Source organism: Hemicordylus capensis, chromosome 2 (assembly GCF_027244095.1).
Source record: "Hemicordylus capensis ecotype Gifberg chromosome 2, rHemCap1.1.pri, whole genome shotgun sequence".
Taxonomy (NCBI): Eukaryota; Metazoa; Chordata; class Lepidosauria; order Squamata; family Cordylidae; genus Hemicordylus; species Hemicordylus capensis.
The window spans coordinates 138458782-138485992 of record NC_069658.1 but is presented as its reverse complement, the minus strand read 5'-3'; the positions used below and the strand labels follow the sequence as shown (position 1 = coordinate 138485992).

Below are 27211 nucleotides of genomic sequence, written 5' to 3'. Positions count from 1 at the left end.
ACTTTGGATTCTATCAGATTTTTGTCACAATTTTAGATTGTGAGCCCTTTGGGGACAGGGATCCATCTTATTTATTTATTTCTCTATGTAAACCACTTTGGAAACTTGTTGAAAAGCAGCACATAAATATTTGTTGTTGTCTAGAGCATCTGCAGCGTTGGTGGTAGGCAGACGACACCTCTGGCTGAAAAGCTGGCAGGTGGATTCTGCTTCCAGAAATAACTTGACTGCTGTTCCCTGTGACAGCATGAAGTTGTTTGGCAATGCTGCTCTTAAGGATATTCTAGTTGAATCCAAAGATAAGAGAAAGACAATGCTGTCAGCCCCACACAAGCCAGATAGGCAGCTTTTTAAAAAGCCATTTCAGCCCTTTTGGAGTTTCTGGCCCTCTTTCAGGGGCTGAGACAGGGATTTCAGTTCGCAACGTGATTCCTGGAATTGTCAGCGTTTCCCTTCCAGCGGCTTTGGAAATACCAGAAAGGCCTCCAGACAAACCAAGCAGCAACAATGACTCAGGAGTCACCAGGCTGGGAAGCCGTCTGTCAGAGCACTTAGACGCATGGGAGACCTCCACATTGGACAAGTGGGTTCTCAACATAATTCAAAAGGGGTACAAGATAGAATTGGATGCCCAACCCTCCAACAGATTCCTACCAACTCCGCACTTTCATTCCTTTTTCCAAACACATAGAGCTCAAAAAGGCCATTCAGCTTCTACTGGAAATAGGAGTGGAGCCGGTTCCTCGCTGTCAGGAGGGAAGCGGCATCTATTCTATGTTGTTGACCATCCCCAAAAAGGACAGCTTAAGAAAAGCAGTACTGGACTTAAAATTTTTGAACAGGTGTGCCAAGCACAAACGTTTCTGGATGGTGTCCATCCGCTCGGTGGCAGAAGCGCTGCACCACCTAGATTTTCTATCATCGATAGATCTGAAGGAGGCGTACTTACATGTACCTATACATCAAAGTAGCTACCACCACCTCAGATTCAAATATGCAGGAAGGCATTACCAGTATGTTGCCCTCCTGTCCAGCCTTTCATCAGCCCCTCGGGTGTCTACAAAATTATTAGCACCACTGATGGTTTACCTCCGTCTTCAGGGAGTCCAGATATTTGTATATTTGAACAACCTTTCGATCCAGTCACCTTCAAGAACAACAGAGGAAAGCCATTTTCAGACAACACTTCAGACACTGCAGGAGCATGGGTTCCTAATCAACCTGGCCAAAAGTCAGATGATTCTATTGCACATTTGGGAGTGGTGATCGATATGGTGCAGAACTGATTGTTCCTTCCTCAAGACAGATTCCAGATGATTACCACAGAGGTAAAAGCAGTGGTCTCAGTTCCTATAGTTCTGCTGCTCACTCTGGCAAGGATTTTGGGCCTCATGGTAGCGACCTTGGAGGCTGTTCCATGGGCGAGGATCCATCTAAGAGATCTACATTGGTTTCTTCTACTGCATCAGGTGGCCATCACCAGAAAAAGAGGCATGCTACTACGCCTTCCTTGCTGGGTCTGTCAGTCTCTTCAATAGTGCCTGATGCCACAAAACCTGTTAAAGGGGAAGCAGTTTCTGGACCCACGCAAGGTGATAGTGATGACAGACACCAGCACCAGGGGCTGGGACACACACTGCCAACAATTGTCAGCGCAAGGAAAGTGGACAGACCAGGAAAAAAGCCACAGCATAAATTGGCTGGAGCTAAAGGCCATCCATTTGGCTCTGAGAGCTTTTCAACAACCTTTACAGGATTCTCATGTCATGATATGAACAGACAACACAACGGCAAAAGCTCATGTATACAGGCAAGGGGGGATGAGGTCAAGGTCTCTTCACACGGAGGCGGGCTTGTTGATGAGCTGGGCAGAGCTACACCTGGCCTTCATATTGGCCCACCATGTAAGGGAGACCTCAACCAGTTGTCTGACTGGCTGAGTCAGGAGGATCTGATACCAGGAGAATGGTCCCTAAACCAGAAGGTTTTCTAGCAGATAGCTCAAATATGGGTAATGCCAATAATGGACTTGTTCGTGGCACCTCAGAACACGGACCTACCAAGATTCATGTCCAGATTCCCCTGCTGGGAGGCAGAGGACATAGATACGCTATTGGCTCCATGGCTGAATGGTCTGCTTTACATGTTTCCACATACTCCACTGCAGGCAAGAGTGTTGAGAAGAGTATGTCTACTAAAAGCAAGCCTAATACTGGTGCCTCTGTTTTGGTACAGGAGGCCATGGTTTGCAGAGCTGCTACATCTGTTGACCGCAGACTGCCGATAACAGCGGATCTACTTCTTCAGGGTTCAGTGCACCATCCCAACCTGAACTGGTTGCAACTTGCCACATGGAAACTGAGAGGCGAATACTGAGACAATAGGGGTATTCCAATAAGGTGTTGGATACTATTCTAGCATCAAGATGGTTGTCAACGAATAAATTCTACCAATGTACATGGAGAGCATTTTTAAGATGGGCGGCACGCCATTCAGTGCCTCATGGTGAAGCATCTATACAGCACCTTTTGCTGTTTCTGCAAAAGGAAGGAAGGTCTAGAGAAAGGTCTCCAAACACACTGAAAAGGCAAGTGGCTTCATTAGTAGGACTTATTTCGGGCATATCAGCTAGGTCAATACATTCACACTCTCATCTAAAAAGGTTCCTCTGAGGGGCAACAATTATGTCACTGCCTACAGTACACCACTTCCCTTCTAGGAATTTGCATACAGTGTTAAGGGCCTTACAGTAACATCCTTTTTGAACCACTGTGGTCCATTCCAGTTTGGATTCTATCATTTAAGATGGTGTTCCTGATAGCCGTTACATCATCAAGAAGGGTATTGGAACTTTAGACACTATTCGTTGACAAGTCACGCTGCATATTCCAGCAAGAGTCTATATGACTTATCCCGGATCCCTTGGTCAGTACTAATGTGGCTTCACCATTTCATCACTCACAGGATGTTTTTCTTGCTTTATTTTGTCCACACCCCAAGCATCCAGCGGAAAAACAGTGGCACAAGTTGGATGTTTGTTGATGCCTCAAGAAATACATGAAACGGTCCGCTTCTTTCAGTACCACAGACTCATTGTTTCCATCATTCCTACCTGGATTCAAGGTGAAAGAAGTTACTTCCTCTACAATTGCCAGATGGATTAGAGCTTGCATAGTGTTGGCAGCGTTGGCTGCCTTTTCAATGAATGCTCTCGTCCATGAAATTTGTAAGGCAGCAATGTGGAAGAGTCCTTCAACATTCACAAGACACTATAAAATGGACATACATGCTTCTGCAAAAGTGGCATTTGGAAGATGAGTGCTACAGCAGATGCTTCCCCATGAGTAGCCAAGAGCGCTCCCTCCCTAGGTGACATACAAGCATCCCATAGAGATGTCATTGACCCCAGCAGCTGAGAATGAAGCATTACTTACCATGACGGCTTCTTCTGGCTGTTGGAGTTAAGGACATCTCGGGCCCACCTGGCTTGGTGTGATTGTCTGCTCCTGGGAGACCATCTTATTAGCCTCTCTGACATTTCCAGCAGCAGACTGCTGAGGACTTACTCATTGCACAAATATTGCAGAGCAGAACTATCAACTAATGGGCACTGTTTATTTCATGCCGGGTTGAATGTTTTTTACATGTATTTTTCATATTCCGTTTTCTTGTTATCTATACGTTCACTTTTCCTTCTGACATAACATTTTGTTGTACCTTTCGTAACTTGGCCTGAAAGAACTGGGGCAGGGTATCCTCCTTGGGCTCTTGTAGGCTTCTATTTCTTTTAGCTAATTAGCATAGTCCTGTCTAGGAGCAGGTGAGGAGGATAACTCATAGAGATGTCCTTGATTCCAGCAGCCAGAAGAAGCCTTCAGTGAACCAGTGCTCTGGTTTCTAGCCACCTTCTTAAGGTGACAAAACAATATATACTGCCTGTTGGTTTGTTGGCTTCTGTGGCAGAGTAGAAAATTTGGTAATGCACTAGGCTGTATGTACAATGTGCTAAGAAAACTAGTATTAAAATTCTGTGCCCAGGCAATCCCAATTTTGTGCCAAGAATTGAAGAAGGCTCTGAATTTAAGATGACCCCCTAAAAAATACAGGTTAAATACAGGTTTTACTGTATTTACCAGAAAGGAAGAGGACTCTGAATTTAAGATGACCCCCTGGTTTCTAACATCAAAGAACTTGGAAAAAGCCTAGTCTTGGATTCAGGTAAATACAGTACCAGCTTGTGTGCCATTGCCTAAATATGTGGGAAAAGGGATTTCATCCAAACTCCCCTTCCATGCACAATTTAAATACTACTTTAAAGTAATATTTAAATTGCAAATGGGGGGGCAGTTTGGATAAAATCTCCCCCCCACACACACACACACCTTAGGCAGTGGTGCTCTGACACGCTGGGAGGGTGGCCAGGAACAAGGAAGGTTGGAATTGTTCAGACAATTGTATTGTCTGAACTGGCCACATAAGTCTCTAGGACTCTCTTCCCACAGAGAAACTGACACTATAAAGGGCTGCCCCGGTAACTACCTGCCCAGGGAAATGAGGTATGTAAAACAACGGTCAGCTTTCTCAGACTCCATTATTATGAAGCCTCGAGAATGAATATGGACTTAGAATCTGGCCTCTTCGAAGAAATAAATGAAATCTGAATTACTGCTTCAGACAATGGCACGAATAACTGTGAGATTCCAAGCATGTGCACAGTCTTCTCCCTTCTCCATCTCTAGTCCTCTCCCCGCCCCACCAACGCATGTACCATCCTTGTGTAGTTCAGCAACAAGCAGATGATTTGTGTTTATAGCAGAATTGGTGATAGTGACCGTGTGTGTGAATGGATAATGAGTTCCAGAGATAAGGCCTTTGACTGTATATTTTGCTTTACTGAGGTTCTTAACAAATAATCTTTCCGCAATGCAAGCTGTCCTTATCAGGCTAAGGCAGATTGTCTGAAATCCTTATCTCCCTGGACCAGTTAGCTGGAGTGATCCCCATTTCACAATGAATAGGGAATGAAGAGCCAAACACAAACCGTCTCCCTCTTTCAGCCCCTCCTCTCTCTTTCTCTTCCACCCCCCCTAAATCCCTTAGCAATTGCTGCCATTTACTGGCAATGAACTGAAAAGAGATTCTGATTTCTCCACTTGGTCATAGCACGAGGGCTGCCCTACCGTTCCTGAAGAGTTGCTTAGCCCCATAGACAAGCTGACTGGAAGGAAAGAGGCAGGAAAATAAGAGAACCAGCCCTATGAACTTACGTAGGTATATAATAATGTAATAGATGCTTTGAAGGGAACTTCAGTTTAGCCACTAGCATCACAACCAGAAATTCTCCAGATTGCTGGAGACAGACAATAGGTTTTGAGAGGAGCACTTCCCATGGTGAATATACACATTTCTTTTGTCCCACTGATGTCTCTGGTTGGAAGCTTTGCAGGTTTTTTAAACAATACATAAACCTGAAAACACGATTTCCTAGAGGCAAAGGGTGGAAGTGTGGTTTGGGGCTATAGCTCAGTGGTAGAGCATCTGCTTTGCATGCACAAGGTCCCAGGTTAATTCCTTGGGATCTCCAGGTAGGGCTGCGAAAGACTCCTGTCTGAGACCTTGGAGAGCCACTGCCAATCTGTGACAACACAGAGCTAGATGGACCAATGGTCTGACTTGGTATAAAGCTGCTTCCTAAGTTCCTGAGTACACATCACAGCAGCAGTGGTTCCTTTTTAAAGCAGTTCTTCAGGTCTCATTAAAATGAAAGAGAAAATACTATAAATGATATTTCCTTCTGATAATGAATGGTGCCTTTTGTAAGTTCTCTGCCTTCTCTGGTGCTTATACTGACGTTTTGGTAACATACAAATTGTTTTAAATTTGACTGATGAATTAGTTAAAGGTACATCTACTAGCAATGCAAGATTCAGGTGACAGTCCCAACATCAACCATCCCATACATTTCTGTGCTTGCTTGTATGTTTTTGGTGCACTTTCCATTTGCCAAGCCTTTTCTCCCTATGGATAATTCCACTGCTTTACAGTTGTGTCTCATTACTGTATAGTATTTCAACCTACTCTGATTCACATAGGAACCTGTGAATGAGCCTCCATATGGTGAGAAGACTCAGAGTGACGGCAACCTTTTTTTTTTTTTTTACAGCTGCTTGAGATACATATGGATAGCCCCTCCTTAACCCTCACTCAGCAGTGCCCCCAGCCACCCATTTCTGCAACCTGTGGCAGCACCTGGCTGCTTTTTGCAATTTCTTGCATCAGAGAGGAACAAAGAAAATATACTGAAAGGAAGTTACAGCAACATTAATGTTCCTCTGTACTGCTGCATAAAGCCAGGTGCTGTTGGAGGGTGAAGAGGTGATGAGCAAGAAAATGGTGGATGGGCAGTGACTCTGTTGGGAGAAGTCAGGAAGGAGGCTGACTGCTGATGGCTGTTGGAACTGAAAGCCACTGCAGTCATCTTGAGGATTCTGATCTGTAGGTGTAATCATCCAAGCTGACATGGGGAATCCACTCTTGATGTCTGCTCTGGTCTTTGGGAGAGGAATGGCCCCAAGCAACCACCAGCATCAACTGTGCAGCACTACATGGGGTGTTGTGGAGGAAATATATGGTGGATAGCAGCTGGTGTCAGTAGATTTTGACTAGAACACTGTTTCTGCTGCTGGCTCACCACCACAATACCTGCACTGTGTAGGTAATAATAATAAAAAAATAAACTTTGTTAGCCGCCCCATAACAAATTGTTCTCTAGGTGGCTAACAACACAGCATTAAAACATCAAGTTTAAAACATGAAATCACAAACACCAACATACACACCCCAAAGGTAAGAGGAGTAGCATACTGAGCCCCTCACACACATACACACACACTTGGAAGTAGACCTGTATGGGATTCTGTGTGAACTGACCTTATACTCATGTTAATTCTGTTGAAGTTACCCTATTGATTGATTATGCAAATAAGATTTGCAAACTTTCAGGGCCACAGAAAACGACTTATGAAATCACAAGATAAAATGCAGGAGTGCAGGACCTATTATGATAATCCGCTTGAGAAGGCTATTGGATCCCATAGGATTCCAAGAGGTCTTGGAGGGTTTTGGAGTTGGTTCTACCAGTGATTCTATTGATGTCCTCGTGGAGACCTGGAATAGGGAACTTACCAGAGCAGTAGACACAATCTCCCCTAAGCGTCCTCTCTGTTGTGCGTCAAAATCGGCCAGATGGTATATAGAACAGTTATGGAAGCTAAAGAGGCAAGGGAGAAGACTGGAGCGCAAGTGAAGGAGAACTCAACTCAAATATGACAAAATAAGACACAAAGCCAATTTAAAGGTTTATACTATGGCAATATGTGCAGCAAAGAAGCAATTCTATTCTGCACATACTGCACCCCCAAATTCATGTCCAACAAAATTGTGCAGAATTGTGAGGGGATTGACTCGGGTCCCTTCCTCTTAACTCGAATTTGGAGTCTTCATCATCCCGCTGTGATGCCTTTAATAACTTTTTTGCTTATAAAATCTCTCAGATTTGGGCCAGCTTAGATTCTATCGTTACTGCAGAGTCAATGGTAGGGGTGTCCAGTGACTCCTCTTGTTCTGGGGGAGGAGCTTGCATCACCTTTGGGAATTTCAGGTGAAGAGCTGGATGTGCAGATTGATGAAGTTTTTCATTTAAATTCGGAATTTGCTACAAGAAATAAACTACCCAGGGATTGCCTGGCTCAATTTAATTCAAAATCAATTACTGAGCAGATTTTTCAAGCTCATTTTGCCAAAGCCCTCACTATTGAAACTCAGCAGGTAAAATTTTTGAAAGAAATACCATCTAGGATTTTAAGGAAACGTAAGGATTACAGATTTTTGACAGATGCTTTGAATGCTAATGGAATACGTTTTAGATGGGAAATACCTGAAGGGGTCTCCTTTTTTTACAAGGGCAAGAAGAATAGGTTCACAGAACTCCTTAAAGCGCAAGAATTTTGGTGAAAATACAAAAAAACTTTAACCTCTGAGCACCCAGTGCCTTCAACACATAATTCTAATTAGACCAAATGGATTACAAGATAGCTTCATGGAACATTAATGGGTTAAATACCAAAATGAAAAGAAATAAAGTTTTTCATTTTCTTAAGAAACAAAATTTGGACATTGTATGTTTACAGGAGACACATATTAGAAAACAAGATAGAATATTTTTGGTTAATAAGGCTTTAGGACAAGAATTTGTTTCCTCTGATAAGAAAAAAAAAGAGGGGTAGTATTTTATGTTAAACAACAATTTGAACCCAAGTTGATTTTTAAAGATGAAGAAGGCAGGCTGCTAGCCTTGGAAATTTTAATTTCTGGAATTAAAATGGTGATAATTGGAATTTATGCACCTAATGAAAAGAAAGTTGAATTTTATAATTACTTAGAACAGAAGATGGCTGAGTTATCGAATGTTAACTTGATTATTTGGGGAGATTTTAATGGTGTTGTCTCTACATCTTTGGATAGAAAATCCGACATACCGGAAAGGAACCTACAAGGCAAGCTTCCTAAAGTGTTTTTTGATTTAGCAGAATATATGGATCTTTATGACTTGTGGAGAATTAAAAATTCAAATGCAAAAGAATACACTTACTTCTCTGAAATATATCAATCTCATTCAAGGATAGATATGGTCTGGACATCAAAATCTATTACGCCATGTATAAAAAGAATGGATATTTTGCCCAGAACTTTTTCAGATCATAACCCAATTTGTTTTACATGGAAGAAGAAAGGAATGGTTTCTTTTTGCTGGAGATTGAATGAGTACCTGCTGAAAAAATTAGATGTTGTGGAGAAAGCTAAAAAGAAGCTAAAGGACTATTTTGAGCTGAATTTAAATCAAGGAATGGACAACAAAATAGTCTGGGATGCAGGAAAAGCGGTTATGAGAGGTTTCTTTATACAGCAAAATGCATACTTTAAAAAGCAAAGAGGATTGGAAAAAGAGACATTATTGATGAAGATTTCTAAAAAAGAAAGAGAATTACTATGGGCCAAGGAAAAGAAGACGATTACTCAAGCTATCAAAATGCTTCAACAACAACTTTCTATGCTAGTAGTAAATGAAGTTGAATGGAACTTAAAATATGTCAAGCAAAGGTCATTTGAATTCGCAAATAAACCAGGCAAGTTGCTGGCTTGGAAAATTAGAACTGAAAAAAAACACCCTATATATCCAAAATACTTACAAAAAATGGGCTTTCTTATGACGGTAAGGAAATAAGAGGAGAATTTTTTAGATACTATTCAGAATTATATAAGGGTAATATAGTAGAGGATATATTTATTTTACAACAGGGTTTGAAATTTAGTGATAATAGCAGGTTGGGTAGATCAAAATCGACATTGTAAAGTTTAAGATATATGTTTTGAATTACTATTATAGCAAGGGTTAATTCTGTAGTTGGTGATTCACGAGGAGGTGTGAGCGGGAAGTAAATATTTGTTTAATGTGATGTGAATGTTAAGATATTGTTAAAATCAATGAAAATTTAAACATGAAAAAAGGGGGATATCTTATGGTACTCACACTTATAGTCTCCCTTTCATAAGCAAACCAGGGTGGCTCCTGCTTAGCTTAAGGGGACAAGTCATGCTTGCTACCACAAGACTAGGGATGGGCCCCGGACCGGTCTGGAGGCCATTGAAAAGGCCTCAGGACTGGTCCGGACCTGGGTGTGGCGGTTCAGGGGTGGGGGGTACCTTTAAGAGCGGCGGGAGGGTTTACTTACCCCTCCCTCGCCTTTCCTGCTCTGTCGCCGTAAAGATACGAGTAATTGGGGCGGCAGAATACCTCCCTGCTGCCCCTTACCCAATGTTGCTCTAAAAAAAAAAACTCCCAGTAGTCCTTTGCTTCTCTGACGTGCGCTCCCGCAAAGGACTACTGGGAGTTTTTTTTTTAGAGCAACATCGGGGAAGGGGCGGCAGGGAGGTATCCTGCCGCCCCAATTACTCGTATCTTTACGGCGACAGAGTGGGAAAGCAGTGGGAGGGGTAAGTAAACCCTCCCGCCGCTCTTAAAAGTACCCCCCACCCCAGTGCTGGATCGCAGTCTGGCGGATCCGTGCACACCCCTACACAAGACCAGCTCTCTTCTCATAATAAATTAATAGAACTCCACTCAGCTCAGGTATACAGTCATATATTATTAGGATATTCACAGGATCATTTAACCCTTATCTTCCCCCTGCAATTGTATAAGCTCACTTTGTCCACATATTACTGACTTTGGACCAGTTCCTTAACTCTCAACCTAACCTACATCACAAGGTTGTTAGGAACATAGGAAACTGCCATATACTGAGTCAGACCATTGGTCTATCTAACTCAGTATTGTCCTCACAGACTGGCAGCGGCTTCTCCAAGGTTGCAAGCAGTAATCTCTCTCAGCCCTATCTTGGAGAAGCCAGGGAGGGAACTTGAAACCTTCTCTTCCCAGAGTGGCTTCATCCCCTGAGGGGAATATCTTGCAGTGCTCACACATCAAGTCTCCCATTCATATGCAACCAGGGCAGACCCTGCTTAGCTATGGGGACAAGTCATGCTTGCTACCGCAAGACCAGCTCTCCTCTCCTGTTATGGATGGAGGTTGTTCATTCATTATAGTACAGTCACTGGAACTGACATGATCCTTAACTTCTTGTAACAGAAGGCCCCCCCCCCAATTATTGCATTTATCAATGGTGGGTGTGGCCATTGGGATGTGCATGGCCATGGGGCATGACTGTCAGGGTGGGTGTGGCTATGGGGGTTGTCATGGAGAGTGCCTGCCCTTCCAAATTTGCGACTAGATCACTGGCTCTGAGCAGTCATATAGCTTCACACAACAACCCTGTGGTGTAGGGTAGGCTGAGAAATGATGGCTTCCCCAGGGCCTTTCAGTCTGTGTTGTAGCTAAGCATGGATTTGAATCTTGGTTTCTCAAATCCCAAACTCCAGCTGCTACATAATGCTGGCAGGCTTGAACAGATAGTAATGGGTGATCTATTTAAATCTTACACCTTTACAAAGAGATTCTTATAGCTTGGGATAATGGCAGTTTATTGCATTTACCTCAGGTCTGCTATAGAAACCACCTAGAAACACCCCCATCCCCCATTTGTTCTGTGTGACTGATACCCTTTGAAACTGTCATCATTTGGCTTACAGCTGACTGTGCTGCTCCTTGCCATGCCCATCTCTGCTCCTTGGGCTTTGTGTGTGGCATGAGGAAGCAATAGCTGTTGTTTGCAGAGTTTTATAGACTGAGAATTTATGGTGAGAAAAGTACCTGCTGTTAAGTGAACCTTTTATTTTCTTTATCTTCTGTTTTTTTGTGCCTCTTGTGCAGGCTTAAACTAAACAGTAGGAGGGAGGGTGCTAAAAGACATCTGAGAGCTTCTGAGAAAATGCACATGCATTTTCCAATTCTATGCATTTTCCAATTGCATGGATTTAATGGTAGGCCTGTGCAAAGTTGGCTCAGTAAAATCAGACATGGTCTAATTTTACTCAAATCGGAGGGGTTTGAAGATAGTCCATGCCTAAACATAAACACCCCGGTTCAGATCAGAATTCTGTGACCCCTTTCAGGAAAATCCGGAACTTTCTGAAGCTCCAAATTGGGGTGAGAGTCAGAGGAGGAGGAGGAGGTGGCAGCAGTCATGGCGTGGGGGGGGGGGCATCATCTGCCCTCTGCCTGCCTGCCCGTGCTTATCTCAATTTTTTATTTTTTAAAAAATAGCCCATTTTTTATTCACAAGCACAAACAGCAGCCGCTTTCTGGGGTTCTCCTGCAATTTTCTGGTGTGAGGTAACTTCGTCTTAGATTTTCTGATGTTACATCACATTTCTTCCGGGTTCAGTAAGAATCTCAGAGGCATCTGGCGGGCTGCTGTATGAAACAGGATGTTGGGCTAGATAAGCCTTGGACCTGATCCAGCAGGGCTTTTTAAATGTTCTTATCCGCAGTTACTGTCTAAACTTTTCTAAAAGTCAAATTTATCCAACCCTGATCCTGACTCCAATCCGAAAATTCAGAAGGGTCCAAAGGACCCAAACCAACGTTTATGGGGTTGGATTGGATCTGGTCAGACTCGATCCTGACTTTCTCGTTTGTGCACAGGCTTATTTATTTATTTATTTGATTTGATTTGATTTGATTTGATTTATATACCGCCCTTCCAAAATGGCTCAGGGCGGTTTACAATTAAAACAAACCACTAAAACAATAAAAAGCTAAAACAAATTAAAAACAATATAACAACGATCAACAATTTAAAAACATTTTAAAACAGCAATTAAACAATTCCAACAGCAATTAAACAATTCCATTTAATAGTAAAGGTAGCCTTCCACCCCACCCCACAAATTGCATGGTCCGTTTGCTGTTGTGTAGCTAAAATGTGTGCTTAATATTGAAGCAGAACATCTGTCTGTACCTTCCTGGATGGGAGATCCTAGTTTTAATTTAAATCTGTACATAAATTTAAAATTTTTATTTTAGAATTAATATCCTAGCAGTCTCTTCTAATTGTCTAAAAGAGGCATCTTTTAAAGTGGTGACTTTCTCTTAAATTTGGCAAAAAGAGAGCGTGCAACTGTCCCTTTTTAACAGAGCCCAGTATGTTTCTATTGCTATCACCTGCCCTCTTGATCCTTGCCCGACATGGCTTATACTATCTGGCAGGGAGGCTTTTGTAGAGGGCCCAGTAGAGATTATAAATGCTTCTCTGGGGTAGGGCAGGATGCCTCCTTGTCTTAAGGAGGCAATCATTGGACCACTTCTGAAGAAGCCTGTTTTGGATCCCTCAGAGTTAAGCAACTTCAGGCCTGTCTCCAACCTTCCATTGCTGGGCAAGGTGATTGAGAAGGTGGTGGCTTCCCAGCTCCAGGCGGTCTTGGAGGAAACTGATTGTCTAGACCCATTTCCAACTGGCTTTTGGGCAGGCTATGGGATAGAGACTGCCTTGGTCAGCTTGATGAATGATCTCCAATTGAGAATTAACAGAGGGAGTGTGAATCTGTTAGTCCTTTTGGATATCTCAGTGGCCTTCAATACTATTGACCAAAGTATCCTTCTGGAAGGTCTGAGGGGATTGGGGGTGTGAGGCACTGCTTTGCGGTGGTTCTGCTCCTACTTCACAGGCAGATTCCCAATGGTGTCTCTTGGAGATGGTTGTTCTTCAAAATCCGAACGTTTGTATGGTGTCCCTCAGGGCTCCATATTGTCTCTGATATTGTTTAACATCTACATGAAGTTGCTGGGAGAGATCATCAGGAGATTTGGTGCAAGGTGTTATCAATATGATGATGATACTCAAATCTATTTTTCCAAGGTATGGGGTATCCGTCACATGATGGGTTGTCAAGCTCTGCATGCTCCGAGACAGGGCCAATCAAATTTTAGCACGTCCTCTACCCCTTCAGCTCCTCCTTATGTTACCCAGTTCTGGTCCTGTCTCGCTCCGTGAACAGTGTTTTTTCTGTGAGATCTCAGCCTTTTCTATACTTTATCTATAAACTCTAATTTCTATGTGTGCGGGGGGGGGAGTTTGCACGTTTTGGTTGTTTGTTTCTTGGTTTTTATTTCCACTGTCCTCATCCCCCCCTCAAGTTCCCTCACACCCTTCCCCCCCCCGCTCGTCTCCCCCCACTCCTGCCAAACAAGCTTTCCTCCACCATTGCCGCCTTCCGCTGTCTATTTTCCTCCGTGATTCTTGGATAGTTGTTTGTTGTTTCCTTTTTCTATCTCTGAGTCTTGTCTTTTGCCTGCCCTTCTTTTAATGCTACTGGTGGAGGTTTTTTGAAGGAGACATGGAAGTTGCACACATGGGTAACATGCTAAAAGGTTCCCTATCAGAGGGACCTTTATCGGATGCCCCATTGGTCCCTTCGGGGACGGGGAATGCCACAATAACGGGAGCTTCAGCCCCAGTTACGCCCCAGGAAGGGGAAAAAGCGGAAGGCTCGGAAAGAGTGGGAGGCACGGTGGTACACTAGGACAGAGGACTGGCGGGAAGCCTGCTACCCGCCAGTCCTACGGCCTACGGCGCCTAAGACGCATTCAAAAGCCCTTAAAAAATCTAATCATTTGAAGGGCAAAGATGGCACTAAATCAAAGAAAAGGAAGAAACATGCCGCTAGTCCGGCACCCCTGAGTGAACGCCTCCAAATGCGGGCGGTAAGGGCACAACAGCCTGATAAGCTGCAAACCGATATTCCCGCTGAAAACGGCGCCGCCATTTTAATAGCTGCCGAGTGCGCTGCTGGAGTCAGTCCTCACCCAACCTCCGCGCCACCATTAAACAATTTGGGCACCGTGCCCATGGGGCAAATTGATAAAGTTTTGACTAATACTAGCCTTTCTGGGGGCCCGCATGCGGCAGGACACACGATGGCGGGGATGAATGCAGAGATCGAGAATTCAGCAGCAAGTATCAGGGGCCCGAATGGTGAACAGTTCTCCGTTAAGGCGTTGCAATGGCTGGGAAATTTTGTTAAGAACCAATGCATGGCGTTAGTTTCTCCCCTGTTGGGACAGTCAGTTAAGATTTCCAGGGGGAAAGTTGGTGGTCCCACTAGCATGGCTGCAGTAATGGCACCTAAGCGCAGACCCCGGCGGCCATCCTTTTGTCGTCCCCAGATTCCAGTCCTACTAGGTGACAAATTCCTTTGGGGGAACGTGTCTGGTTTGCTAGATGCTATAAGAAGCGTCGCCTTAGGAGGGAACATGGTGGGTCATCGTCTTCGGATGAAGACGCAAGTAAACCTAAGAGAGCTTGTGCCTCTGAGAGAAACATTTTGTCAGCTTCCGTTATGCCCACAGACACGTGTGTGGTGGCTGAGGGTGCTCGCCAGGAGTCACGATCTGGTCACACTCCGATAATAGCAGTCCCTCAGGAACCCCCGCGGGGGCCCAGGTCCAGTTCCTCTGGTACAGAGAAAGAGGAGGGAGAGCTTTCTGATGAGCAGACCCCAACTGAAAAGCCTACTACATCCAAGCTGTTGTCAACAGCAGAATTTGAAATCCTGCTGGCAAAGGCTAAGAGAGCTATACAGGTGAAACTCGGAAAATTAGAATATCGTACAAAAGTCCATTAATTTCAGTAATGCAAATTAAAAGGTGAAACTGATATATGAGACAGACGCATTACATGCAAAGCGAGATAAGTCAAGCCTTAATTTGTTATAATTGTGATGATCATGGCGTACAGCTCATGAAAACCCCAAATCCACAATCTCAGAAAATTAGAATATTACATGGAACCGAGAAGACAAGGATTGAAGAATAGAACACTATCGGACCTCTGAAAAGTATAAGCATGCATATGTATTCAGTACTTGGTTTGGGCCCCTTTTGCAGCAATTACTGCCTCAATGTGGCGTGGCATGGATGCTATCAGCCTGTGGCACTGATGAGGTATTATGGAAGACCAGGATGCTTCATTAGCGGCCTTCAGCAATTCTGCATTGTTTGGTCTCATGTCTCTCATCCTTCTCTTGGCAATGCCCCATAGATTCTCTATGGGGTCAGGTCAGGCGAGTTTGCTGGCCAATCAAGCACAGTACACTGTATACTTTTCAGAGGTCTGATATTGTTCTATTCTTCAATCCTTGTCTTCTTGGTTCCATGTAATATTCTAATTTTCTGAGATTGTGGATTTGGGGTTTTCATGAGCTGTACGCCATGATCATCACAATTATAACAAATTAAGGCTTGACTTATCTCGCTTTGCATGTAATGCGTCTGTCTCATATATCAGTTTCACCTTTTAATTTGCATTACTGAAATTAATGGACTTTTGCATGATATTCTAATTTTCCGAGTTTCACCTGTAAAGGATATATCAAAGGAGTCAAGTGATCAGCCAGCTTCTGGTCTGAATCAGAAGGTTTTCCTATCAATGTCTGCATCACCAGCCACGGTGCCTTTTCCTTCTCTGTTCAAAGAGGTTATGATTGCGGAATGGGGGACCCCTGTGTCAGCAAAGCCTGTCTTTCATTTTCCTAAAAAACTGTATACTTTACCTCCTGATGTTATGTCCATGTTAGCTGTCCCAATTGTAGATGTGCCTTTGGCACAATTGGTATCTGGAGCCTTGGTGAACAGAGAAGGAGAAGAATTTCTAAAATCTCCAGAGGAGAAGAAAACAGACAATCTGCTGTGAAAGGCTCACGAGGCGTCTTCAACGGTGATAAGAGCGGCTTCCACAAACTCCATCTTTGCCAGAGCAACGATCCTGTGGACTAAGGAATTGGTCACAAAATTGATGGTGGCAGTCATTGCACGTATCAGGTAGGGATGTGCAAAAAATTTCGGGCACAGAACGATCTGTGCCCGAAACGAACAATTTTGGGTGATTCGGGGCCGAACCGAATCACCCCCGATGTCCCCCGAATTTTTTCGGACACGAGCCGAATCACCCGAATTTCGGGCAAAAAAAATTCGGGTGATTCAGTTCATGGTTGATTTTTGGCGATTTTTTAAAGTTTTAGTGACTTTGGGGCAGTTCGGGGGCATAGCATGGGATTTGGGCAAAAGGAGTGGGGTGGGGTGGTAGCGCCTAATGAGTGCAGACTACCACCCCAATTTCAGGGGGATTGGGCAAAGGGCTGATTTTTGGTAAATTTCTGAAAATTTCATGTCTTTGGGGAAGATTGGGGCATATTGGGGCAGAAAGTGGGGGCTGGGGCAGAATAGTGGGGTGGGGTGGTAGTGCCTAATGGGTGCAGGCTACCACCCCAATTTCAGGGGGTTTGGACAAAGGGGTGATTTTTTGAGAATTTTTGAAGTTTTGGTGACTTTGGGGCAGTTTGGGGGCAGAAAGTGGATCTGCCCCAAAAGAGTGGGGTGGGGTGGTAGTGCCTAATGGGTGGAGGCTACCACACCAATTTCAGGGGGATTGGGCAGAGGGCTGATTTTTTGAGAATTTTTGAAGTTTGGGTGTCTTTGGGGCAGATTGGGGGCAGAAAGTGGATCTGCCCCAAAGGAGTGGGGTGGGCTGCTAGATAGTGTCTAATGGGTGGAGGCTACCACCCATCCCCAATTTAAGAGTGATTGGGCAGGGGGTGAATTTTGGTGAATTTATTTTTATGAGGTTTGTCTTCATAAGGTGAAGTGTGCTAAATTGATTACTTCCTCATATTATTCATAGTAAAGGAAAGTGTGAAAAAGTGAAAGTGGGGTCATGAGAGTTGTTTAATTGAAAAAAATCTCATTTGCTATGATAGAATGAGAATTCACACCTCAGAAGTTTTTTCTGAGGTGTGAATTCTCATTCTATCATAGCAAATGAGATTTTTTTCAATTAAACAACTCTCATGACCCCACTTTCACTTTTTCACACTTTCCTTTACTATGAATAATATGAGGAAGTAATCACTTTAGCACACTTCACCTTATGAAGACAAACCTCATACAAATAAATTCACCATAATTCACCCCTCTGCCCAATCACTCTTAAATTGGGGATGCGTGGTAGCCTCCAGCCATCAGGCACTATCTACCAGCCCACCCCACTCCTTTGGGGCAGATCCACTTTCTGCCCCCAATCTGCCCCAAAGGCACCCAAACTTCAAAAATTCTCAAAAAATCAGCCCTCTGCACAATCCCCCTGAAATTGGTGTGGTAGCCTCCACCCATTAGGCACTACCACCCCACCCCACTCTTTTGGGGCAGATCCACTTTCTGCCCCCAAACTGCCCCAAAGTCACCAAAACTTCAAAAATTCTCAAAAAATCACCCCTTTGTCCAAACCCCCTGAAATTGGGGTGGTAGCCTGAACCCATTAGGCACTACCACGCCACCCCACTATTCTGCCCCAGCCCCCACTTTCTGCCCCAATATGCCCCAATCTGCCCCAAAGACATGAAATTTTCAGAAATTTACCAAAAATCAGCCCTTTGCCCAATCCCCCTGAAATTGGGGTGGTAGCCTGCACTCATTAGGCGCTACCACCCCACCCCACTCCTTTTGCCCAAATCCCATGCTATGCCCCCGAACTGCCCCAAAGTCACTAAAACTTTAAATATTCACAAAACATCAGGACTTTGCCCAATCCCCCTGAAATTGGGGTGGTAGACTCTACCCTTTGGGCACTACCACCCCACCCCAAAATTTTGCCCCTGGGCCCCTTTTTACCCCCCCGAATCGATTCGGATTCGGATTCGGATTAAATCCGAATCCGAACCGAATCGAGGGTGATTCGGGTGACCCAGATTCGGGCACAAAACAGAACGGGGGTGATTCGGCTCGGGTCCGAGCCGAATCACCCGAAAATCCGAATTGCACACCCCTAGTATCAGGTAGGAGGGCATTCACTCCTACCCATATTTGGACGATGTTTTGAATCTTTCGAACTCGGCTCCACAGGCAAAGAAGGACATGGAACGCACTGTCCAGATCATGGAGGAGCACGGCTTCATCATAAACAAGATCAAAAGCCACCTTGTTCCATCTCAAATTCTAGTTCATCTAGGGGTGCTCTTCAATACGGAGGCAGCAACGGTGAGTCTTGCAAGGGAAAGGCTAGAGAAGATGGTCTTGGCAATAGAACCATGTCTACACAGAAAGAAGGCTACATTATCTCATCTAGCACGTATCCTGGGCCTAATGATCGTGTGTTTGGATTGCGTACTATGGGCACGATGGCACTCCTCTTTGGTTGGGGGGTGCACTGCTCCGATCTCCAGGCCCATAGGAGATGGGAGCAGAATGACTTAGTACACAATATAAACTGGCTGGAGTTGAAAGCGGTCCGGTTAGCCCTGTTGAGTTTCCAGGACATCTTAGAGGACCAGCACGTACTGGTACGAATGGACAATGTCACGGTGAAGGCTCATATAAACCATCAGGGGAGAACATGGTCGAGATCGCTGATGCAAGAATCGGATTTACTTTTTCAATGGACAGAGCAGCACCTGAAGTCGATATCAGCGGAGCACCTCTCGGGGGGTCGAAAATTTACAAGTGGACTGGTTGAGTCGACAGTCTTTGGACCCAGCAGAGTGGTCCCTCCATCCGGGGGTGTTCGAACTGATAGTACAGAAGTGGGGCATACCGTTAATGGACTTGTTTGCCTCGCATCTCAATCACAAAGTTCCAAGGTTCTATTCAAGGCATCAATGTCAGGCAGAACAGGTAGACGCATTGGTAACCAGGTGGCCACAGGGCCTCCTCTGTGCGTTTCCCCACCTTCCAATTCTGGGTTCGGTCATCAGGAAAGTGATGTTCAATAGGGCAGAACTGATAATGGTGGTGCCATACTGGCCACCGGGGCCGTGGTTTTCAGATCTGATAAACCTCTCGATACGGGCACTGTGGCCTCTGCTGTGCAGGACAGACTTGTTGATGCAAGGGCCCATCAGTCACCCGGACCCAGAGTGGTTGCAGTTACACGCTTGGAGGTTGAGCGGCAGACTTTAGTTAGTAAAGGTTACTCTCAGAAGGTGCAGGACATTACCCTTCTGTAACTGGGCTAAGGACAATGGCGTTCAACCATTGGAGGCTGGGGTTCCAGATGTTCTCAACTTTCTCTAGCGGGGTATTGATAAAGGTCTTCGCCCCAGTACGCTGAGACGCCAAACGTCGGCGTTAACATCAGTCTTAGCCATTTCCAGCGAGGATTCTCGTGGGTTGCACCCAGACATTCAACGCTTCTTAAAAGGGGCAGTAAATTTGGGTCCCCCACCAGTCCATAGATTTCCCTTGTGGGATTTAAATAAGGTGTTAAATGCTCTCACTAGAGCTCCTTTTGAGCCGCTCCGTTCAGTATCCTTAAGGTTGTTGTCATTTAAAGTTCTTTTTCTTGTTGCAGTTACTTTGACCAGATGGGTATCAGAGCTGGCAGCCCTTTCAGTTCGAGATGAAGTTTGTATTTTCCAAAAGGACTCAGTGGTTGTGAAGCTAGATCCCACCTTCTTGCCAAAAGTAAATTCGTTGTTTCATATGAACCAAGAGATTGTTTTACCATCTTTTTGTCCGACACCTCAGCATCCAAAAGAAAAGGTGTGGCATACCTTAGATGTACGCAGGGCTTTTCGCATATACATTAAGCGCACAAGAAATTTGCGAAAATCGGATTCCCTGTTTGTATCCTTTCAGCCTTCTGGGTTGGGTTTCAGAAGTCTCCAAGGCGTCCCTGGCCAGGTGGATTAAAGCTATGATCGCTTTGGCTTATGAGTCCTTATGGTTAGTTGTCCCTCACGGGATTACTGCTCATTCAACCAGAAGTGCTTCCACGTCAGCTGCTTTTTCAGCCAGGGTTCCCCTTTAGGAAATCTGTAAGGCGGCCACGTGGTCGTCTTGGTCACCTGTTATAAAGCATTATAAAATTCCATCTTTTTATGAATCTCAGGTGGCAGTGGGTCGCACTGTACTTCAAAAGGTGGTATAGACATCTGCTGCCCGCCCAGTTCTGGGGCTTGGGTATGTCCCATCATGTGACAGATGCCCTCCCCATACTTTGGAAAAAGAAACATTGGTAGACTTACCGTGAAGGGTTCTTTTTCTGGTATGGGGAGGGCATCCAGCCCTCCCGCGGATGTGGGAGATGGAACTATGGGTGGCGGGGCAACTCCTAGGGTACACAGATTACCTGTTGCTGTATTTTCTTGCTGTTCTTGCTTATCTTACCTGGTTCCTCTTGGCTGAGAAGTGCTGTCCTCAGATGCATCCTGCTTACACTCTACATGACCAGAACTGGGTCACATAAGGAGGAGCTGAAGGGGTAGAGGACATGCTAAAATTTGATTGGCCCTGTCTCGGAGCATGCAGAGCTTGACAACCCATCATGTGATGGATGCCCTCCCCATACCAGAAAAAGAACCCTTCATGATAAGTCTACCAATGTTTCTTTCTCCATGTCAACATCATCGGGAGAAGGCATAACCTCCCTAAATGCCTGCCTGGAGGCATTTGGGCTGCATGAGGGATAACAAACTGAGACTGAATCCGGAAAAGACAGAGGTACTTATTGTGCAGGGTCAGAACTCAGGAGACAGTTTTGATCTGCCGGTTCTGGATGAGGTCATGCTCCCCCAGAAGGAACAGGTACGCAGTCTGAGGGTGCATCTGGATCTGAACCTCTCCCTGAAGTCCTAGGTTGAGACGGTGGCCAGAGGTGCTTTCTATCAGCTTCAGCTGATACACCAGCTGCGTCTGTTTCTTAAGATGAACGATCTCAGAATGGTGGTACATATGCTGGTAACCTCCAGGCTAGACTACTGTAATGCGCTCTGTGTGGGGCTACCTTTGTACACAGTCCAGAAACTGCAGATAGTACACAATGCGGTGGCAAGGTTGGTTTCTGGGTCATTTAGGAGAGACCATATTAGTCCTGTGTTGAAAGAGCTACAATGGCTGCCGATTTCCGAGCAAAATAAATGGTGCTGGTTATTACCTATAAAGCCCTAAGTAGCTTAGGCCCTGGGTATTTAAGAGAACGTCTTCTTCACCATGAGCCCCATCGCCCATTAAGATCTTCTGGAGAGGATCGTCTGTGATTGCCACCAGCTCGTCTGGCGGCTGCTCAGGGATGGGACTTCTCCGTTGCTGCCCCTGGGCTTTGGAATGCGCTCCCTGTTGAAATAAGAGCTTCCCTATCTCTGGCAACCTTTAAAAAAGCACTGAAGACATATTTATTCACCAAGGCTTTTAATTAGATTTATAGTTTTAATACTTTTAATGTTGGGTTTTAACCAATTTTAATATTAATGATTTTAATGTTTAAATGATTTTAATTGTTTAATTGATTTTAATGTTTAAATGATTTTAATTGTAAACCACCCAGAGATGCAAGTTCTGGGTGGTATAGAAATATGTTGAATAAATAAATAATGCCATAATATAATATAGCATTTCCACTACTTAAAGTGTAACCACCTTAAGTGGCGCAGCGGGGAAATGCTAGACTAACAAGCAGAAGGTTGCCGGTTTGAATCCCCGCTGCTCCTATATCTGGCAGCAGCGATCTAGGAAGATGCTGAAAGGCCATACTCTACCAAAGAAAACCGCAGGACTCTGTGGGTGCCAGGAGTTGAAATCAACTTGACAGCACACTTTACCTTTACTACTTAAAGTATAAGGTGACCAGAGAGGTCTCCAATCTTCTTATGTTTTGAGATGACCACTTTTACTGGTTACTGGTTTTGATTTGTTTGGTTTTTTAAAGATACTGTTTTTAGAACACTATGGGGGCCATGATTTGACTAAAGCTGAGAGTTGGGGGCTAAAGAACTTACTTAAAGGCCACCTACCTTCTCCCCACCTTTATAATTAGAAGCTGTGTTTGCATGCCAGGTAGACAGGCGCAGCCCGTGAACGCGCCTCGGGGTGGGTGGGGTGGCAGCGGCTTCTTTACATGTAAACAGAGCTGGTGTTCCGTGCTGCCCAGCAACCCCTGCGGCGGGGAATTACCTCCGCCACTCACCTGGCTCCCACAGAAGCGAGCCCCCGCCAGTGGCCACGTGAGTGGCTGACGCGATTTCCCGCTGTGGGGGCTGCTGGGTGGCATGGAACATCGGCTTCGTTTATACTTAAAGATGCTGCCCGCTTATCCCCCCCCCCCGGAGGTGCGTTCACAGGCCGCGCCTGCAGGTAGAATATTATTTTAGTTCATGTTAGCAGGAATCCAAAGATCTATTTCAGATAGACCCAACAGCTTGCATTATTCCAAGCAGGATTTTCTTATTGGGAAGTGCAGACACACCCCACACATGCACATGGGATTTTGCCATCACAAATGACTTTTGAAACTGCCCTCATTTTCAAAAGCAGTTTGCCATGTGACATTTTGGTGAGGAAGTGTTCAGAAATAGAAGACTCGAGTCTCTTAGGGAACATGGAACCTGTTGCATGTTTCTTTGGAACCCCCTTCCTGTGGTTACCAAATATGAAAATATGTTTTATAGGCACTGAGGAACATAACATTAGTTGATATGCTGGCAATGCAATACACATGATGGATCTACACCAGAGTCTTCTCTCCAGACCTTTTTATTGTGCAATTTAAAAGAAAAATATAGAAGCTGAAAGCATTTCATGTACAGACATAAACTTCAGTGTTCCATGTCTCACTCTTTAAAATCCACACTCTTATATCCCAAACACTCTCCCTAAATCTAACCAGGGACCTGTTTAGCAACATGAAGAAAGAGGGGAGGAGAGGAAAGGCTGAAATTGATGACTCACATAACATTTGCAAAATTCGACAAAGGGAACTGCCAGCTATTAGATGTCTTGTAGCCAGAAGTAGATGTCTCCTGACTAGAGATAATTTGCTCACCTTCTTACTATGTAGCCTTTTAAATTTTTGATAACAGAATACCAAATAACTAATGCTATATATCACAATTGTGTAATTGCTATATAAACTGAAATAATAGCAAAAAAGAAAAATCTAAAATGTGAAAGCTTACATTATTCTATTCCATGATGCACAAAACTTTATGTAGGAATAAGTTATAGCACTGTTGGCTTTTTAAAAAAATAAGATCTTATTCATTTTAACAAAGATCTGCATTTATTCCCCAGATTATTTATTGATGGAAGTAATTATTTACCTTTTTCCTTGCACTAATCAGAAGATCATCTAAAAAACTGGTTTTAAACTGTTTTCTTGTTAATCTTGGAGTACCATGGAAGCTTATCTGAGATTCAGCTTGAAAGTCATAATGACAGACGAGCTTCCCTGAAATCCAGTTTGCCCACCACTGCCCAGCTTCCACCACAGTGTATAGTAACAGGAGAGTGTTGGAAGTGTTTGAAGCTGCAGTCTTGAGTCACATGAAGCATTGACGAATTTCAGTCCCCAACAGGCCTCACCAGTGTCTAGCTGCCCTGAGTATATGTTAGAAGAAAATGACCCAGAATTTTCTACGAGATGCAGAGGTTCCTCAAAAGACAAGTCTATATAGATAAAGTTCCCTGAAGGTAAGGATTTTGAAAACTATTGACTTAAAAAGATGCAGTTCCTCCAATGTTATCTTTATCAATCCACGAAAATCCATCAGTGGAGTTACTGGAGTCCGATTAATACTAAAACTTCATGGCCACAATCCAACATTTTAAACCCATTGATTTCAATGTGTTTAAGGTTGCTTACTCTGAGTTGGACCATTGTGGTTAGTAGCTCATTTTGGACACTACTTACTGCATCCAAAATGGCTTCTGAGAAGTGTGTAAAATGGACATTAATCTGTAAACCTGACTCTAAACATGGGGCAGGGTAAATTTGAAGATTTCCTGTCGCAAGATTTATTAACCTCAGAATTTGCAAATATATCTGTTGCATCCCCAAAATTAATGTTCACGATGTTGAAGGCTATTTCCATGGGCAAAGAAAAAGGTACACCTGTGTGCAAAACAACAAGAAAAAACAAATCAAAGGGACAACTATCTCTTTAGCACATGCAAAAATGTTTTGATAAATTGCTTGGTTGTTGCAGGTGTGCTTTAAACAACTATTTTGGATCATTTTGACCCCTTGAGTCTTGCTGAGTCATTGACCCACAGTCAGGGGTGCAGCTGTAATTGAGCAAATGGGTTCAAAGAACTCAAGCTCCTGAGGGCCCCCCAGCGCCACCCCACCCCTCCCTATTTTCTTCATTATTTCCCTCACTCCAAGGGGCCACCAGAGAGAGGGGCAAACACAGGCCCCCTCTCCCCTAGCTACACCCCGCCCACAGTCCACAATTGTGTTTTGATTAGGGCTGTCAGATCCTAAGTTGGAGCTTTCCCTTTGTACCTTTACAATTACCTCAAAATCAAGAGAGTGAGAAGCTGAGCTTCTCCTACGCATTTATGCCCAAGTCTTCGGCTCTCTATCACTACACACTATCTGCCATAGCAAGCAGAATTCTAGGTGTGCCACATTGCAACTAGGGGACAGGATAGACAGAATGACCAAGCTTTAAAAAAAAAAAAAAAAGCCGCAGCAGCTGTGGCTGGCTCTTCTTCTGATAAAGCAATTAATTTAAAGATGCAGGACAATTTCCAAGTTGTGACATGACAATCCTAATGTTATCCTCTCTCTCCAATCAAGATTTAATTTTAGTGGGGCCAGCAAGGTCCTTGTTCCTTCCACTGTTGTTCTGACAGAACAACTGAAACAAAACTTTAATTTTCACAGACTTCCTTAGGTCTCAGTCAAGCATATGCCATGGCTCATGCGGTCCTCTTCTCTTTAGTTTGTCTCTGAACACTGTCCATCTTCTGCTCTGTTAGTCATGGGGCAGTGTGGACAGTTTTTCTTTTGTAGTTTGTGAGGTGCTCTGGGGGGAAACCCAATAAAATCCACTTGAGCTACATCTACATCTTCATGTTGATCTCTCTGTATCTCTGCTTAGCAACTAGTTTTGCCGGAAAACCACTCTGAGAAAGGCATGAGGGATGATGCGCCAAGACGCATTCCCAAAATGGCGACATTGCTAGCAAGTTCCATTGCTATAGCCATCCCTCTTTCTGCAGGCTGCTTTTGCCGTTTGCTTCACAACTTGTGCACCAAGCAGCACTCCTAAGGGGCCATATTTTGAGGCCTCCAGCCGCTGCTCGCTGCTCTCTACATTGTAGTGCATGTTGCCTCTCTTAACAATTCCATTCAAAACGATGCTAAAATAACTCTATTAGGACCAGCCACAGTTCCGAACTTGGCATTTGAGCTTTTGAAATACACAGCATCCTTTCTCAGGCTGGATGTTAAAGCAATATAAGAGGGGAGGACATATTTCGTGAAGAGAGCGTGGGCTCAGAAGACCTGTATCTTGATGCCCTTTAGGTGCTTCATGGAGAGAGCGTGGCTAAACTTCTCATTTTAGAGAGTGGGGAATGAGAGTGAGGCGAGGGGGCTGGAGGAAGAATTAGCATAATCTGATTAGCAGGGGATTATCCAATGGCTGCTGAACAGCCTCCATGTGCTTGAGCTAAAAATCTTTACTATTCATAGCTCTCACCATGCTGGAGAGAGACTGCACCTGCAGCGCTGCCAAGCCCTTCAAGAGTGGGGGGAAGCTGGGGCTGAGAGGGAGGAAAGGTGGCCATCAGAGTCATACAGTTTGGTGTGTACACAACCTTTAATTGATCTGTTTGGATTAGCTTTGAGGAGGCCACAATAAAAGCTTTTGCCCATTTAAATGATTGGGGAGCGAGCGAGCAGGCAAGGGAGTTAAGCCTGGTCCAGACATTTACCCAGGTGGTGACAAGCGTCTGCCTCCCCGCAGCCCAACCACCACCACCAACAGACACACACACACACACAGAGTAATATGTATCTTCACCTGGAGGCCAGTATACATGAAAACATGATTCATTTCTCTCAGTACATTTTCCTGAGAGGGGAACACATTGCGTGTACGTTGTGTGAGAGGGGAATACACTGTGTGTATCAGGCAGTCATATGTACAGACCTCCACAAAGCCTGCCTGCTTCTCATGTGGCCACTCCTTCTCCACCACCGAATGTCTGTCATTATGAGGCATAGGCCAAGCTTTTGTGTGCGTGTGCGTGTGTACGCGCTAGAGATAGAAGATCAAAAGATATCTCCTCATGCAAGTAAAATATAGTAATTGGCAGTTTGTGGCTATTTAATGGTACCTCAAGCTCTGCCACCTGAGGTGGTCGTCTCATCCTGCCTAGGGGCAGGGCTGTGACACAGGAAAGTGTCCGACCCTAAACTGTCTTATCATGTGACAGGGCCTTTCATAGGCAACAAGCTACTTCATCAAATGTAGGAAGTGAACTGAAAACATGGCAGAGATGAGGGTTACCAGGGTTTTTTTTACTGACCTCAGCAGACATGGAGCAAGACAAGATCTCCCCACCACCTCTTCTTACCAGGAAAAGCTCCAGTTATATGGGCCAAAGAAACTACCACTCCAATACAATTAGGGAAAGATGCCCTGACATGCCAGGAGGGGGAAGAATGTGCATGTTCACAGTGTGCACACATCCTGATCCTGTGTGAATGGAGAATTGCCGGAACTGGTCCCATGTCAGGCTGCAATTAAAAGCACAGGAGGCGGTCCAGAATTTTTTTTGACAAGCCTAGTAGATATGCATGCAGATTGATAAAACTGTTTGACAAGATGAAAACTAAAGATAATGGTAATTTAGAATGTACCATGATAAGCAAATTATTAAATATATTTGAATCATATATAACCTAACTGGAACAAT

General features: G+C 44.4%; 1 protein-coding gene across 4 annotated transcripts in view; it reads left to right on the top strand.

Annotated features, from left to right (window-relative positions):
* The window catches only part of TAL2 (TAL bHLH transcription factor 2), a 70281-nt gene that overhangs the window by 6332 nt on the left and 36738 nt on the right, over nucleotides 1-27211 (top strand). For 2 of the 4 annotated variants that reach the window (XM_053298526.1, XM_053298523.1), the window contains exon 2: nucleotides 23847-23971. Coding sequence is in view for 1 of the 4 variants with exons in the window: in XM_053298522.1 (XP_053154497.1) it covers nucleotides 18598-19180; nucleotides 19857-19969 (696 nt within the window). In the remaining 3 variants the exon portion in view is untranslated. Of the gene's footprint in view, nucleotides 1-16092; nucleotides 16337-18412; nucleotides 19181-19856; nucleotides 19970-23846; nucleotides 23972-27211 lie in introns of those variants that run through there. The other 2 variants (XM_053298522.1, XM_053298524.1) reach the window with 2 other exon arrangements.